This window comes from Cnephaeus nilssonii, assembly GCF_951640355.1.
Source record: "Cnephaeus nilssonii genome assembly, chromosome: 18".
In the NCBI taxonomy this organism is placed as follows: Eukaryota; Metazoa; Chordata; class Mammalia; order Chiroptera; family Vespertilionidae; genus Cnephaeus; species Cnephaeus nilssonii.
This window is the reverse complement of record NC_137089.1, coordinates 31,533,472-31,552,240: the sequence shown is the minus strand read 5'-3', so window position 1 is coordinate 31,552,240 and position 18,769 is coordinate 31,533,472. Positions and strand designations below refer to the sequence as shown.

The 18,769-nt window shown below is 39.2% G+C and overlaps 1 protein-coding gene across 1 annotated transcript in view; it reads left to right on the top strand.

Annotated features, from left to right (window-relative positions):
• The window catches only part of TOX (thymocyte selection associated high mobility group box), a gene marked incomplete at its 5' end in the record, with an annotated part of 311,293 nt that overhangs the window by 169,915 nt on the left and 122,609 nt on the right, over positions 1–18,769 (top strand). Inside the window, one exon of the mRNA XM_079796582.1 lies at positions 2,453–2,695. Within this exon, the coding sequence (XP_079652708.1) occupies positions 2,453–2,695 (243 nt within the window). The remainder of the gene's footprint in view (positions 1–2,452; positions 2,696–18,769) is intronic.

The following is an 18,769-nucleotide window of genomic DNA, read 5'->3' as shown; positions in this document are numbered from 1 at the left end:
CAGCATAATTGTTATCACTGAATGTAAATTGATACCAATTAAACCTTCCTTTAGAACACCACAAATTAAGATGTAACTACTGGAAAAATTCTAGAATGCAATGTTATGGTATACCATGGGTAGAATATCCATGGATATTTCAGAGGTTTAATGACATTTATAAAATTGAAAACATCTTTCTCCTTTATTGCTGGCATTAATTGTGCCTTATCCAGGAAAGTTTCAAAGAGACACCAATTCACTTCTTTAAATATATGTATCAATGAGTTCAGCCTTTAAAATGTTGACAAAAAGACAAGTTATTTCTTGTGCTCATAGAGAGTAAATATTTTAGTGGGGTGGCATTGGATGGAATTTGGGACAAGAAAAGATCTGATATTAATGTTAATACCAATTCTTAAATTATAAAATTTTGTTTCTCAGAAACAGTTGAGTTTATATCATTCTACATAATAAAATAGTAGCAATTAAAATACTTATGTAAGTATTACAGCATAAAAATGCCTTCCTCCTTCATATATTCATCCCTCATATGTAATGTGTTGATTGTTTATCTGCCTAGTGCAAGGTATTTAATTTCTGAGCCTCAATTTTCTCTTCAGGAAATCAGGGTAATAATAGCTACACAAAGGATTATTGTAAGGATTAAATAAAGACATCGTCAGTGACTCAATACAGTGCTTTATATTAAATCAACATTAATAAACATGTTTCCTCTCTCTTCCACGCCCCCGCCCCCAATTTCACATCTTTTATGCTTCTTATATGAATATTTGTACCAGAACTGATGGTTTAGATCTATAAGGCACAAGGTCTAAAATATATGACACAGTGAAAATTTAATCAAACTCATAATTTTGACATAGAGCACTAATATGTTTTTCAGAGGAGAGAGATACATTGTGAAGAGGAAAATTTGGTTAAGTAATGATTGAACTTTTAGAGCTGGCGATTTTGTTTGTGTTTTTAGCAGAACTTTAGCTATTTCAGAGAAACGATCTGCAGATGAATCAAACCGTTCCTTCATATACCCCCAGTCTGTAACCTACACGTGCCTCTGTGTGACCAGGTCTCAATTCCAGATGTTCCAAGTAGCTCTTCATTTCATCATGTCTTCTGACAGCACCTAAGCAAATATATCAAAAGTTGTACAACATTTAGCAAGTGCAACTTGAAGATTTTCTTTCTGTTAGACAAATAGACGCCATCTGGAAAAAATAACCCCAGGCTCTTGGACACAGGAGCATGAAGCTTATTGGCTGAACACCCAATGAATACCTTACACTACTTTCTTTGGCTCCTACCCTCTGCCTGCTCATTTCAAATCTTGCACACTTCAGCAGGCGCTGTGCTGAGACAAACGAGTCCTTGTTACCCATGCACTCAAACACTGTGAAGACTCGCTTAATTTGAAAGACAGGCTTTGCAAAAATTATCTGGACCAAAATTGTTTCCTTTCATACCAGGATACCTGCTCAATATCACTGTGTCTTGACGTTAATTGATAGCAATATTTTATTATTCAGTTCTTTCTCAGATTTTCAGTATTTGCCGTGTCCCATTTTTAGACAGGGGTTTCTTCATGTAATCTTTCCTTCCCTTTTTGCTCCCTCCCTTCCTCTTTTATCTAAAGTTACTTTCTATGTCAAAAAGTCCTACCTGTGTTGTTATTTCACTGATTGACTTTTATTTCCGAACTAGTATTATAGAAAATTTGTGTTAATTTTGCCTTTCAGAATTGGCTGAACTGAATTTAAGTGACGGCAATATTATTGATGAAAACTAAACACTAACTTTTATAAATTAGATAAATTGAATAGTCAGACATAGAGCTATCTTCATTTTTGCTTTGATGATATAATTTTTGTGATAAAAATCGTTTTTAGTGAAATTTTTTTCCACATCTTAAACTTTCTATGCAATCACACTTATGCCATATTTCTTAAGTTGTTTCCTTACTAATTACTTGCCCTTCGCCAGTTGTGAGCATGCAGCTTTTCAAAACCCAAAAGCAAATTGCCCCAGAACTTCTGGAATTCGTTTTATTACATCTCATGATCTGAGCAGTAGGGAGTCCTATGAAACATGTTGGATCAAACATTAACTTTATAAATTGCCTTCCTTCCCCACAATTCTTAGGGAAAAGGTATTAAGCTAGATTAAAACTCTGGAAAAATTTAATGGGACTTTTGAAATCTGTTTGTGTTCAGTTTCCTGAAAAATAAAACTGCCTAATGGAAGCACTCCTTGCATGAGAAGTGGATGTGCCTTTGAGGCAATTTTCTTCCGTGCATAATAGTGAAATTGCAGCAGGATAATCTGAGTGTTTGGAATGTCTTTGCCAAATCCATAATGCTGCCTGTAATAATATCTGAAGGGGGTGTGTGAGTTTGTTCATAATGAGAAAAAAGGAAGCAATGATTGGCAGTAATATCACTTTGTGTCTTTGCAGTCCTACCCTGGTCCGAGCCTGGAAAGTGAGGACTTCAACATCCCACCAATCACTCCTCCTTCCCTCCCCGACCACTCGCTGGTGCACCTGAATGAAGTTGAAACTGGCTACCACTCTCTGTGTCACCCAATGAACCATAATGGCCTGCTACCATTTCATCCACAAAACATGGACCTACCTGAAATCACCGTGTCCAACATGCTGGGACAGGACGGAGCACTGCTTACCAACTCCATTTCCGTGGTAAGAATCTGTTTACCCATTTGTGGTGGGGGGCAAAGGACATAGTGGTGGGGGGCAAGGTGGAATTTAATGCGAGAACCTCTGCACTGTAATAACGCAGCACTCTGAAACTAGAAATAGGTTTAAAGCTATGGAAGATGTTCTCCAGAAGTCCTGTAAAATCCTGAAGCACTTTTCCATTTTATATTTAAGTCTAGGCAAAATCAATTCATGACATGTTTGATTATGCATATTTATAACCCAAAGTACGAAATACTCTTTGACACTGACTGTTCTCTTATAAAGTCTAACCATCTTACTGGCTTTCAGATAAAAAGTTATCTTAAAATGTGCTACCTCTCATCTAGTGCGGGATTCCTCCCCACGAGCAAGACTTCCCATCTGAACAGGAACTGCTATTAAACTTGCTTTCTACCCTATTTCCACTCTCAAATTCCACAAATTTACATAATAAGGAAGCAACAAAAGTATTTTCATTTTGGAGGTATAATTCTTACAATCAAAATGTATTCCCATTAATGTGTTTCAGTGTATTGGACCTGTTGGATTCAGAATCTTCTGATGTTCTTGTGTTTCTCAAATTTAGTGGGAATGCATTTCATCAAGCAAACTAGCACAGATTACATTCCCAGAGTCCAGGGATCTATATTTTTGAACATCCCTGATTTATTATATAATCTTTCCTTCTGTTATTTATGGCATCCAAAACTTAATTTCTCTGTCTATATCACAAGTACTGGAACATCTTTCCAGTGGCATATGGCTAAGGGCAGAGCTTTTTACCACATCATAAAACTCTCTCCAGGGTTAACAATGACTTTGAGTTAGTGTTCTTTCGTTTCCGTTCTTCAATCACTTAACAGTCTAACTAACTCTATTGTATTTTTACAAATCGCTGAACAATGCTGTCATATTCACAATGAACACATTTATTAACTTCTTCATATTATGTTGCTTCTGATTTAAAAAAAAAAGTTTCATATGATCACTTACCTAAGCCATTTGGAGATATATCAACTTGAATGATTTCACGGGAAGGTTTTCCTGTGTGTGAAGTAGAGTTGAAAGAAACCCCACAGTGGTGTTTTTAGGGAATGGAGCCTGGAGCCTAATGCCATAATAGGGTAAGATTTCTAAGGACTGGCAGGCAGCTGGTTGGCCAAGAGGGGAGAGTCCATCCGCAGTACTAGCAGTGGTGGAAAACTCAGCACTACTGTCCCAGTGTTTCATGTTATATTTGTTTGTCTATATTTACCTTGGGACTATTAACTGTGACTCCATAAAGTAGAGAATGGACTCTTAACAAACACACTAAATCTGTAAATCTGAATAATGTACTTCAAAACAGTCACCTTGAACAATCACAGGATGTTCTTTGGGGCTAAGTCTTCAGACCCAGTTTATGAGTCAGTAGGCACCCACATTCACTGAAGAGAGGAAGAGTACATACAGTGCATAAAATACCAGTTTTATCCGCTCTGGTCCTTCCTCATAGTGCTAATGAAGTTGGCCGTAGGAGGGATAATGAGATATTCAAACATATAATTTAAGTGCCCAAACTTTTCCTTTCTATAACTTACCTACTTAGCATTCCTAGGACCTTCTCCATACACCATTTACTCTTTAAGAGATGCTTGCACAACTTTAGTGAACATGCATCTGGGATTATCCAAGATTTGCCATCCTTGGCAATCCCTCCATTCTCAAATGGTGCTCAGGACTGGACCTAGTCACACCTGTGAAACACACCACTTTCCAGACCCTTCCTCCACTGTGCTTTCCTCTTAACCTCTCAGGAGCTTCAGCTCATCCAGTGTTTCTTTATGCTGTCCCCACCCAACTGAATGCTCCAAACCGAGCTTCCATATTTCCCCGTAGGCATGGTATTTCCCTTGGATCATTTAACATAAGGCAGAGGGGCCCTGATTGGCCTACACTAAGGGGATGAAGCGCTAACCTGCTGTTCTAGTTCTTGGCCAGGAGAACCTAGCAAGGGCTGTGAGCCTTCCCAAAACCTCTCAAACCACATTGTGAGGTGGGCACCTACTTTGCCTACTCACAGAATTGGTCCTAGCACTTTATACTGTAAGTAAAAAGCTACTCCAAGCTAATCCAGGTCTTGGTAAGAGTTCAGATAGGCTTCAGCACTGTCCAGTGGAGCTTTCTGTGCTAATGGCTTTTCCATTATCCATACCGTCCAATAACAGTAGCCACTGGCTACTGAGTGTTCTAAATGTGGCTAGTGTGTGTGAATGAAAGGCTAATTTTTATTTTATTATATTTTAATTATTTTTAAAGTAGCCCCATATTCCTTGTAAAACTACTATATTGAACAGCATACGTCTAGTTTATAATGTTGATTCTAACATTAAATTGACATTAAACCCATTTTTTTAAGCCACAGTGGTCTTGGAGAAAGATTTGGAGTTTAAACCGATTGTAAACATCCTGTTTCAAGGCTTTGATCTCTGGCTGGATTCCAGGAGCCAGAGTTTGATACACTATAAAGTTGGAATAGAATTCTAGTAGAGTTGGAAGGGTCAACTAGATTGGCATTTACTCATTCCTTTGAGAAATAAGGAGCTTCTTCCCTTCTTATTTTGAGCTGTCATGTATCCAGAATGACATCCATCAGTGTACATTTTAAGTCTTACCATGGTCTAAATGTTTGAAAGGGCTCAAGTGATTGATAAGGCATGGTCACTGTTCTTAGGAGCTTGTAAACTACAGAAAAAAATATACATGAATAGGTAGGAGACAATTAGAGTGAGACATGAAGTGATTACAGAGAGACAAGCAAAGTGCTCAGTTTACTTTTCCTGGACGTGAACCCCTCAGGGATGTCTAGTTGGAGGAGATTACAGTAATCTGGTATGGAAGTTGACAAAACTTAGTGGGAAAGGTAAGACTGTAGTCAGGGTTTGAAAGATGGTCATGATTTGGACAAGTAAAGAGAATAGAGAAACACATATTGGAAAGCAGGTGAGATATTTTAAGTTGGGAGATTTGACCAAAGACTTCAAAAACCAATCAAAGGTCTGTGGGCTTGATGTGATGGATTCTAAAAACTCACCGGCTGTTTTCACTCAAGGCAGTGTTGTCGGAAAACATTCTTGGCGCCTCCCTGGATGGACAGCAGTGGTAAGAAACTGCAGGTGTGGGGCGTCTGAGGAGCCCGTTGTCAGAGCCAGGCCAGAGGTGTTGAGGAGGTGCACAGGGTGGTGACAGTGTGAGAAGAAAGATGGGCTGCTAAGCTGTTTTCACATCATTCCCAACTATAAATGGATCTAAAGATGAACAACCTTTCATATCGTCGTATTTTACATTTACAAAGCTCTAAGGGATTATTTTCTTTGAAAAGAAATTTAGGACTATAAAATGTTCTCTTCACACTTCTTTGTAAAATCTGGCTAAAACTCTTTCTGTAGCAATTTGTTCATTGCTAATGTAATCACAGAATTTAACAACCAGCTATTGATCGGTTTGCCAGTGGTTGAAATATATTTAGGTCAGTGCTCATAGAGACAAGGAAATAGTGGCGACAGAAATCAGGATGCAAATGCTGCCCACCGAGAAATTACAGTGCTTGTCCTGAGTTCTTCTCCCAAGGCCACCTACCAAATGGGAACAACGAAGAAAGCTAACACTTGCAGATCCTATGTAATGAACTTGCTGTAAGTTTTAAAATCCAGTGAGTATAGCCCTAACCGGTTTGGCTCAGTGGATAGAGCATCGACCTGCGGACTGAAAGGTCCCAGGTTCGATTCCGGTCTAGGGCATGTACCTTGGTTGCAGGCACATCCCTAGTATGGGGTGTGCAGGAGGCAGCTGATCGATGTTTCTCTCTCATCGATGTTTCTAACTTTCTATCCCTCTCCCTTTCTCTCTGTAAAAAATCAATAAAATACATTTAAATAAAATCCAGTGAGTATAAACCACCTTAGGCAGAGATATATATATCTACATATCTATCTATCTATCTATCTATCTATCTATCTATCTATTGATAGATAGATAGATAGATATGTAGATATATATAACATTGGAAAGAGTTGATCATATAAATCATAAAATAACATTGGAAAGAGTTGATTATATATATATTGGAAAGAGTTGATCATATATATATTGATCATATATATATGAGTTGATCATATATATATATATGAGTTGATCATATATATATATGAGTTGATCATATATATATATATATATAAGATTTGATTATATATATATATTGGAAAGAGTTGATTATATATATATTGGAAAGAGTTGATCATATATATATATATATATATATATATATATATATGATCAACTCTTTCCAATGTTATTTTATGATTTATATGATTATATATATATATATATATATATATATATATATATATAATCAACTCTTTCCAATGTTATTTTCCAAAAGCTCTTCAGTGTTATTAAAGCTGAACTATTTGCTATTAGTGTGGTGCTTGCATCTTTGTGTTAGTCTTTTCACACAGGTGGGTCAAATATTGTAGTGCTCACTTAGATATTCTATATATTTTAGAGGTTATTATAATGTTTAACATATATGCATCATTGTATGTCCTATATGTTATTACTTTTATAATGTAATTATATATAATATAATATAATCTTTTCTGTGATTTTATTTTAAAGATAAATTATTATATATAATGTTTTCTTCTGAGATTTTATTTTAAAGATAAAATTTCTTGCACTGGCCCCCAGTGGCAATATAAGTGATTCAATTTCACTTAGTTTAAGCATTTTCTACAAATGTTTAATATATTAGACATAAAAACGTATTCCGTATGAGAAATCAATATCTGAATGAGTATTATTACCCCCGTTTCACAAATGGAAAATGGAGGATCACAGTGATTAAGTGACTTGATCAGTGGCTCAGCCAGCAAATACCCCAGCTTCCTTGTCTGAAACAAGGATAATAATAGTCCTTACCTCATGGGGGTAAATGAGCCAGAATTGCTTAGACTAGTAGTTGGCACATAGGAAATATTATATAAGTTTGTTAAATAAAATATGAAAGGCAAGCTTGTATGACTCTTTTAGAGAAGTTAAAATGCATGAGAGGGAAGATTTTCCAAAAGAGTTATTTATACTTTAATCCTCAATCTTCTTCAGACCTATCAAAAAAAAAAAAAAAAAAAAAGACGGCAATGAGCCTGCTATTAACCAAAGAAGCCTCTCTACCTTTTACTGAGTGTCCTTACATATCATTATTATTAAAATTGACATCTTTGGGTCAGACTGCCTCAGTTCAAATCCTGGCACTGCCACTTACCAGCCGTGTGACATTCAGCAATTTATATAACCTTCCTGTGCCTCAGTTTCCTCGTCTATAAAATTGGTATAATAAGATATTTAATCCCACAACGTTGTGAGCATTACATTGGTTCCTATCTGTAAAATAGTGCCTGACTTGCACTTGGTGCTCGATACAGTCTGTGAGAATTTCTTCCTGATACAGGTCACCAGGGTAGAATATCTAGATTGCCTTCTAAACTTTACCATAACCATGTACAGCGTGAAGCATCCAGAGAGTGCAGTTTCCTCCTTCCCGCTTCCTTTCTGTATGTTCTTGCCTGTGCCATTTCACGTGTTAGCAGTCAGTCAGGACTCTGCAAGAAGTTAGATTTCTGGCACTTGAGAAAAGATTCCATTTTCTTAAAGCCCCCCTATTTTCCAAGCTCGGGCTATAAACCAGGGTAGAATTTCTATTAGTATGTACTGTCGAATAAGAGCCAATTAGTTCTGACTTTCTAGGTCCAAGTCAAACAGCCATTCATGATCCAATATGTAAAAGTTCCATTTTCTCAAAACTCCCCTGTGGGCAATTGATAGTGGGTAACTGATCAAGGAGTGGAGTAAGGTTAGACGAGCACTCGAATGAGAGTCCAGAGAACCGGGCTCTGCCTTGGACAAGCTTGTTAGCCATGGGCCTTGCCTGGCACCCTGACCACAGCAGCAGGGCTGGGCTAGATGAGGGGCTCCACACTGAGCTCCTGGGAGCCTGGGGAAGCCAGGAATCAGCCAGGGGGGCGTGGCTCTTATTCATCTCACTTGTTCACATTTCCCGGGTTCGCATTTTCCCGTGTTTCATTCTCTATCGACCACACAATTGTGATGCAGGGTCTCGACTCACCCACCTTGTCACTTTAGTTCCTTAATCATTTTTCCTACTATCACTTTGGCTCCTCAGTGTTTTACCTGTCCCCCAACGCCTATTCTGTTATTAAGATATTTGAATCTATTGAACAGAACCTTCCTTTTGGGAGGAAAATGTTGTTCTGCTATTAAGAAGAAGTGACGTTGCTTTGTGAGAAAGAGCAGTGTTTTCCTGTTGTTAGGAAGAAACTGCAGGGCTGTTTTGGGAGAAAGGTAGGATAAGAAAATGTCCACGTTAACTATTCGCGGTTTCAGAAAAAAAATCCTTTGGTTCCTACAAACCAAAATCGAGAGCCTCTCCTCCTCTCTCTCCACTCCGGTACATTCACTGCTGGGTTAATCATGGATTGGTGGAAGGCAAAATGCAACCTTGTATAAAGTCACCCGAGCCTCGCTGCCCGGCGTATATGTAGCGATTGCTTGTTCTTTGTGCGGTCAACAGAAGCTCTTTCATACAAAGAAAAACCGTGCAAAGTTTTAGAATGGCCTCACAGAAAGGATTCATTTAGAACCTGGGCTTTTTTGCAGAGTGTGGTTCCTAATGACACATTATAGAAAATTTACAATGAGAAAAGGCAACAAAGGAGATTTCAATTTCTTTCAATGCTTCAAATTTCCAGTTCGGGAGTTTAAAATGGAAAAAAAAAAAGATGTTAAAAGCAATAAAATTGGGGGGTTTATTTCCCCAATGCCTTATTTTTTTCCAGGCAACAAAAGCAAGCATAATATATGTATTCAGATTTATTGTCATTTTTAGCATTCAGTCATGGCACACTTTGCATTCAAAGGCCACTGTTCCACTGTTTTGACAACCATCACTTCAGTAGGTAGCGGGCGGGACGAACAAAACTGAAGCAGGAGTATGCTCCGGGTCCAAGGGGAGTGCTCTTACATCAGGGAAGTCAGACGTAGGAGAGCAGCATGAATTTCTAATCTGTTGCCATTATGGGAAGGACCACTGGCATATTGAATAATGTAGCTTTCAAAGCCAAGCAGAAAATGTGATTACAGACAATTTGATTGCTATTTTTAAAATAAATATTTTCAAAATCTTGAGATACTTTATTTCATGTAATGCATAAAATATGGAACCGTGGACTGGACCTAAATATCTTTCAGGACACGAAAGAGCTGATGATGTCAGCCCCATTTAGATATGAAATAATAGAGGCATTAGTTTATAATGGATCGGATGTCACTGTGGTGCGTTTCTTTCTTTAAAAATAAAAACGGGGAAAGCAATAAAAAGAAATGATTTTGCCCACTTTGACAGAAAAAAAAAAGAACAATAATTATTTAGCGTTATGCCACAATTTATCAAATGTTCAGCAATTACAGCCTGTTTTTTTCATAAATTATCTTTTTTTATTTTAACATTACAGCACCTGAGAGCAATGTACTAAACCACTTTAGGACTGTGAATAAATTGGCTGGTTTTTTGTTCTTATTTTTGACTATATATAATAAAAGTGTGTGGTTTGGGTTGGGTTTTTTTTAATGTCAAATTCCTAATAAGGCCAAAAATAAGTGTTGTTTGTGGTTAGTTGTTAAGCTCTACTTAAGCCCTTTCTTTGCTCAAAACAGACTACTTTGAATGTGGTATTGATAAGTAGTTCAATGGACTCAGTATGTTAATGATTTGGGGACTATCTTTTAGTGCAGTAATAAAATATTTTTCCAAACCACAGCTCTCCTTAATAGTGTTCAGGAAAGAAGCCAATTTAAAAATAACGCTTTTCCTTTCTTATGCCAAGTAAAAAAACTCAAGATTCACTTTGTATATGGGGCTTGTTGTACTTTTTCTTCAGCCCTGGAGTTCTTTATGGATTTGTGCCTCGCCCATGCATGCAAGAAGTTAAAAATCTATAAAACTAGTTACATAATATACTGTAAGCAAACTCGGGGAGTTATTCAATCCCGTCTCTTCATCCTAGGCAGGAGTAAACTTAAACCATTTAAGATATGTGGTTTTCTATCCAAGACCCAAGATTCCACATCTTTCCTTGGTAGCCTGTTTGTGTTTAATTAACCTTGTAACATGAAGCTAAATTGCACTAAGAGATTTAGATTTCTTCCAGGAAGTTCCTTATTAAAGTTCAACTAAAATCTCTTACTGCAATTTCAGTCTACTTTGTCTGCTTCAGACATCTGAATGCTCGGGAACGGTTGGTTCAAGAACTTGACATTTACTCAGTCAATCCCGCAGTTGTGTTTTAACTGGCCCAAATAACCCCAATTCTTTGAACCTTTCCTCAAAGGTCATACTTTTCAACTTCTCAATCAAATTAAACTTTTTCTTTTTTAATTTGTGATCGTAAGGAGTGCCGACCACAATGAGAGGCAGAGCTTGAGAGTTCCGATTAATTTCTGAATTTTTCAAGTAATTCTCCGCCCCCCGCCCCCCACATGGGTGTTTGATGATAGACTCTTTCATAGCATTATTGATTACTGACATATTTAGTTTTTTGACCCCTTGCTTACTCCCAGGGTGTGTTTCTTGCTGTATGGGTATCTAGCCAGCAATTCCCCACCTTGTTTCTGTATAATTCATTTCACATCCTAAAGGCAAACATCTGGAAAGGCCATTATGGTGTTATTCCTCTTATTTCTGCTTGGGTATCCATTATTTAAATAGTCCTTAGCAAATAAAGAGAGGGAAGAAAAATATAGTTATATACTCCTAATTGTCCTTGGACAAACAGATTCTAAGTGGGTCCATAAGACAGACTCCCGGCCCCGGCAGTGAGATTTCAGTCACTCGCTGGAACCTCCAAAATGTTCATGAAATCTTTCCTGAAGTGTTGAGGGGGCAGTTTGGGCAAAGCAGCACAGAACCTGCATGAAAAGAGTTGGGAGGCTAAAGGATAAGCAGCAAGTAAAAACAGAAGCCCGCTCAGCAGAGAAACCATGCACCTGAGGGGTCCATTGGCTGTGTGCCTCTGGCCTGCGGCCCTCTCCCTCCCCCTTTTCCAACTCCGTGCTCTTTGCTTGTTTCTCCTCCTCATTCAGGTCCAACTCATGTGCCGAGTGCACCCCGCTACCCTCGATAATAATCAAAACACTTCATGTGTCAAGTCTTGACTATACATCAGGCCCTGAGCTGAGCACCTCCCATGTGTCCCTCTCCTTGCTCTCTCTTTCCTTCTCTGCTTTTCAGCATCAACGCTCAGGACATGCCCTCCCTGTGGGAAGGAACGTGTCTTGCTCCTCGCCCTGCCTGGGAAGCTCTTTACAGAAAAGTGAGCCTAGACACCCTGAGAGCTTACTTGGTTTCACTGTTGAGGCTTTCTTGCGGAAATTATTGATATTAATCCTACCTAATAAAATGGTAATGTGCAAATTGACCGCACCTTCGCTACGCCCAAGCCACGCCCACCAGCCAAAGCCACACCACCAGCCAATCAGGGCGAATATGCAAATTACCCAACAAAGATGGTGGTTAATTTGCATACACTGAGGGAGGGACGAGTGAAGAGTGAAGACTGAAGACAACTTAGAAGGAAGAGGGAGGAAAAGTGGAAAGCAAGGTGGCTGCCAGAGGGAAAGCCCAGGAGAGGCGGGGCGGAGCGGGCGGAGCGGGGCGGAGCAGGGCGGGTGGTAGCGGCGAGCGGGTGCAGGCACAGCGGCCGCAAAGGCGGCGGCAGCGGCAGGGCATGCAGCCGCAGCAGCCGCTTGCAGGATTCTTCCTGCAAATGGGCTACTAGTATTATATAAGCCTGGCACATAGTAGGAGCTCAGGAACTATTTATGAACAAATGGATGAGCTCATTTGTCCCCCATGAAACCCCTATATTGTCCCCAGACAGTACAGGATCGTTATTGCTTTTTATGCTGACACTTCTAAGCAATTGTGTAGTCTTCTAAATTGATACAAGTATTCCCGTTTTTAAAAAATTCATTATGTATTATGTCATGGGGTCTTAATGGATTTATAATAATTTTAATATAAATAAATGAATTGAGCCCCAAAACTTACAACTAATCTCATAGCCTTAATACTTAGTCAACTTACTACTAATTATTTCCTACCAGTGGTCGGCAAACTCATTAGTCAACAGAGCCAAATATCAACAGTACAACGATTGAAATTTCTTTTGAGAGCCAAATTTTTTAAACTTAAACTTCTTCTAATGCCACTTCTTCAAAATAGACTCACCCAGGCCGTGGTATTTTGTGGAAGAGCCACACTCAAGGGGCCAAAGAGCCGCATGTGGCTCGCGAGCCACAGTTTGCCGACCACGGTCCTAACCCATACCACTCTTGAGTTGATGTATATGACAATTAATTATAATGCATAGTTTATCTTTTTTAGATGAATACTTTTATTTTCTGAATAGAGCTGTTTTTTTAATGGAATAAAATTATAGGACTTCTAAAGAAACATCTTGGGGGCAGGAGGAGCAATGTGGATAATTAATGTCTATTAAACACTGGCCCATATGACCAGTGTTTATTTCTTGTTTTATTGCAAAATGATTCAATCTTTGACTTGCTGTTTGGTTGGTTTGTGCAAATGGATTATTAACATTAAAATGTTGTATTATAAACCCATTTAGTCATGGAGTCATAGGAGAATTAGTCTAAAAGGCTTTTCAGGAGAACAATGAACCAGATTCATTTCACCACTTCCTTCCATTATTCATTAACTATTCTTATCTAGTGCATACGGGAACATTTTAGAGTAGGTCTGGGTGGTTGTTGTTGTTGATTTTCCCCCCATTTCAGTTTTTTCCAGTTTGAAAGCTCTGAGTTCCCTTATGTGGACAAGCATTACCCACAAGAACACAATGTTTATCTTTTTACATCAGCCTTTCATACGCTTTTCTCTGCCATTGGAGAAAAGGCATGAAGTGCTGAGGGTCTTCGGCCAAGTGGTCGTTAAAAATAGTAGATTCGCTTTTCTTCTTTGAGGTCTCTGAAAATATCACAAATGCCATAATAATCCAGAGAAAAGGTCCTTTTGCCTTCGCCTAATAAATATATTTAGCATTTTGATAAATATATAATAACAAAATTGATAGTTGAACTTCTCAGAATTTAATGGAATATACAAATTCCCTAGGGAAATCTAAGTACTGCTAACTCTTTGTAATGCAGGATAGCAATTCCATTTTTGATAGGCAAGATGCTGTCTCAATATTTGCTACATTTGATAAGCATTGTTAAGAGTATTATATTCTTTCTCATTTAAGGAGTTTTTTCCCCCAATCAAAATGTTGATTGTTTCTAATAAAAGTTATTCAACCCCCCAAACATTTTTAAACTGTTAAAGTTTTTATATGTGTTGCATATTTAATCACATTCTCTGCTAACCAACAGACATAAACAATGGTTTGCCAAGTTGCAGTAAGACCATATTCCATACATTATGAAACTTGAAAATGCTCTGAATGAAAAATAAGTTCCTCTTCAATTCTTGAGATGGTAGATTTATAAAGGTTATATTATTACAACGATCAAAAGACAAAATTATTAGCATTTAAAATAATTGCATTCCATTGTGCAGTATACATATCTTATAATTCTTGAGGAATTAACAGGAAAAGAATAGTCAGGCTTGACCATATAACTATTCCTCACATTGAATAAAAGCATGCTATTCTCATCTGTATCCATGTAGCCCTCTGTCTCTTTTTCTACACAAACATATGTAATTACACATTTATATGTTGATTGTGTTTGAGTGTCTGAGAGGATCCGTGGCCAGCAAACGCCACTCCTCCACTGGGCAGATGCAAATTGGGACTTTTGGTTAACAGCTTCTGTATTACCTAGGGTACTTTTTGTTTCTGCGGTTGTTTTTGCTTTCCCCAAAGCAAAACACAGTGCCTCATTAGCCAGGCCTTGTTTCCCGGCAAACAGGAGACACTGTGTTCTCTGAAGCTGCCCTTTGCTGTACATTTCACCCCACTCATCACGCATTTTTGGATGTCTGCATTGTGCCTCAGATCTGCTGAATGTTATATGTACTGTATGTTAGACTCCAGGAGCTGACAGTTCACTTGGGAAGATGAGGGTTACTACAAATATGAAACGTGGAAATGGGAGACCATGTAAGATCAAGTTCTCAAGTTGGGTACCCTCCTCCAGTTGACCAGGGAGTGTGGTAGTCACCTGCAGAAACCGACCAGTGGCGTTGGGGTCTTGAGCAGCAATGTGAGTGGTGGGTTCCCAGCTGGTTCTGGGGTAAGGCAGCCTCCATGGACTTGGACCCTACCTAGACCCTCACTGGCTACATGACACTGTGGGCAAGTGATTTCACCTCTGCCTCACTCTCTCACCTCTCCTCTCTCACCTCCCTTGTTGGTGATAAGGATTGAATGAGTCTGAACACCTGAAGTCCTCAAGCAAAACCAGACAGTGTGCTTCACGTCACCTCTTTTATTGTCCAATGAAGCCCCACAGCTGCTCGGCTGGGTTTTCCTTACGTTGCCTGTCATTCCTCTTCTAGTTATGAATGCCCATGCTCCATGGGAAGTTCTAAGAACGACCACGCTGGCATTTATTGGACACCTACTCTTGCCAGGTCCCAGGCACACACAATCACATTGGTAGAGGGTGGCGTTGTCCTTATCTTGCCCAGGAGGGACTGAGGACTCAGAGGCAGGTCAGACAGGTAGACGGCTGGGGTTAGGGTTAGGGGTCACAAAAGCAGTGTTCTCAGAGCCCCCTCCCATGAGCTTAGGGCCCTCCCTGATAAACCCTGGAGTGTGACTAAGAAGGCTAGTGCATGAAGGATGGTAGGGCCAGAGTGTGACTTTCGAAACTCTCCATGCCAGGGTCCTGTTCTTCTCACCCAGCCTACGGAATGTCCCATGCCTGAGAGCAGTACTATGGAGATCCCCTCGTGGGGCCAGAAACTGATGGGAAAGTTACCCTACATGCAAAGGCTGTGCTTAGTTATCTCAGAGGAGGAGCTATCGGGTTTGAACCTGTCTGCCTTAGTGAGATTTTCAATGATTCACTGTCTGAGTTAACCTAGGCACTCAACTGCCTCCGTAGGGTCTCCCAGACAGGGTCTGGTCTTGGATGGATCTACCAGGGTAGTGAAATGAACCAGGGTGCTTTGATGCATGGTCTCCACAGCTATCGGAAGGGACACATCATCTTTGCCTATTTGGAGGAGTCAATACACAGTTAAATGGCACCTGAGTGTTAGATGACATAAGCTACGGAAAAAATAGTCCTGCTCTAGCCAGTTTGGCTCAGTGGATAGAGCGCCAGCCTGCGGATTGAAGGGTCCCGGGTTCGATTCCAGTCAAGGGCATGTACCTTGGTTGCGGGCACATCCTCAGTGGGGGGTGTGCAGGAGGCAGCTGATCGATGTTTCTCTCTCATCGATGTTTCTAACTCTCTATTCCTCTCTCTTCCTCTCTGTAAAAAAATCAATAAAATATATTAAAAAAAGAAAAATAGTCCTTTAAACATGGTATAGCAAAGAGCTACTTCTCAGAGCACAAGGCAATTTAAATGACATTGTGACAATGCTGGTATATTTCATTGGTGCAATGGAAAGAATTTTGAAATCATGGATATCTGAGTCCAGAGAATCCCAAACATGACCTCACTGAGTCCGAAGTTCCCATTATCATCCAGTGATTAGAAAGGCGGGCCCTTTCTGGCAGCAGAACCTGGCCCAGGGTACTTCAGCCATTTCCCCATTTGTGAAATGGAGATAATGGTTAGTATGTTGTATTTCCTCGTCTTGTAATGAGGATTAAGTGAGATAGTACAAGTAAGCCAATCATCTGAGGTTCTCATACACAATAAATACACAATAAACAGGTAATAAATGCCAATTTCCCTTGAATGTACCTTAATATTGCAATTTTCTTATTTTCATGTGAGGTTTTATTTTTTTTTAAAAAATCAAGTTTTTGTACTGTATGTTACTGAAATAATTTGCAACAAATGCTTTCTTATCTGTATTCACTTAAAATTTTGGCCTTTTTCTTCCGTTAAAAAGGTAATAGATTCTTATTCTCTGTGGCTTAACAGCATGATGACTAATGGAGAGTTTGGGTTCCTCTGAAGTTCTCATCGAACTTGCCATGGACATGGGTGAGATCCAGAGGCTGCTTGTTGCCAATAAAGAGCTCAACAGCAAGGAAGGGGGAGCTCAGCAGTGCCTCACGTCTTCCCTTGTCATCTTATGACCATATGATATGAAATTAAAAAACACAAGCCAAGTAAATAGAAAAGAAACGATACCAATGCATAGCTGCCTACAGAGGCCAGAAAAGGAAGAAATTGAGAGTTAAATCTCCCTGGGCAATCTCTCAAAATGTTGGGGAAAATATATTGTTAATGACAACATATCAAATATCTATTGGGAGACAAATGCGCGTAACTCTGAATCGCGCATCACAAAAGGGTTTCCTCAGGCTCCTCGATGACAACTGTATGATGCATAAAATAGTAGCTTCTCCTTATTATAGTCTATTGGATAAGCACCTGCATGAATACAGGGCTGCCCTCTACCCGGGAAGGAAGAATCTTGCCCAAAGGGCTCTTGGTCCGAGTTGTGAGAAAGATGCCACTCAGGCATAAAATGTTTGTGCTGAGAAAGTGATTAGGGTTATGGCCAGGGGAGAACAAACAAATGTTTTGACAAGGAATAAGCCTGGTCATGGGTTCTTTGCCTTGAGAATGTTCGAATGAGTGCTCCAGACAGTAATCCTGTTGACAGTTACCAGGGAGTTTTATTTCAAACCCTCCCCACTTCTGCTTCGTATAAAAATATAGAGGTGAGAACAACTCTAACACATACAGTGGAATTTGGAAATCCCTCCTTCTTACATCTTTTGCAACTTCATATGTCAGTGGAAAATCACAGAATTACAATACCAAAAATGCATATGTACCTAAAAAAGCAAGATGTCTGAGGCACTATGGTCTTCGAATATCTACAACTCATCATTCTGCATTTCATTTCCTACTTGCAAATGGAGCTTAGATTTCTGCCATACTAAGCACCTTCACTCTTTGGTTGGATTCTGTATCAGAAGATTCTTCCCTTAGGGCTCCAGGGAATCTGGCAGACTCCAAAGTGGAACCCCAGTTTTTTTTCCTTTTTGTGTTGCATTCATATGCACAGACCTTACGTTGTCTTACAATAGTTAGGTGGTACCGGGCAACTGCTATACTTAGGATTACTATATAATTTATCATTCAAACCAATACAATTTTGAGAGGGAAGCAGGTAATAATGATTAGGCCTAAAACTGGGACCATCCAGAGGACCTGGAACTTAGCTGCATGTTGATGGTGAGGAAGCAAAAATTTTATGGGACTAGTTCTTGCCCTCAAGTGTGTAGTAAAATGAGTTGTGTACTTAAAAAGGCATGTAACATTTCAAAGGATGGTACTTACTATAACAGAGTTATAAAACGGCATGAGGAATCAGGGCAAGCTACTTAATAGAGGTAACATTTGAACAGGATCTCAAGAAATGATTGATTATTAATAAGGAGAAGTGGGGAGATGTTTTTGGAGTGAGAGTTTCACTGAGTGTGTGTTATGTGAACTGAATCACTGCCCATGCCAGATGCTCAAGCCCAGACCCTGGGATTCATTCATGGTTCATCTTTCCCCCTTATTCCAAACATATCTTGACTGAATTGCCTCCAAAATATATAGGGTGCCCCCCAAAATGTATATATACACTTTGAATAATTACAAAGAGAGTGTTTATTAAAATACATTTCATTTTTTAAATTGAGCTATCAGCTGTTAAAACGTGCATACATTTTTGGGATACCTTGTCTTATTTGGCAACTACCCACATAGTGTTTTACTTCGCTGCTCCCACCATAGTTCAAAGTGCCATCTTCCCTTGGATTATAGTAATGGTATACTAACACCTCCTCTCCTAACTCTTGTCCCTCC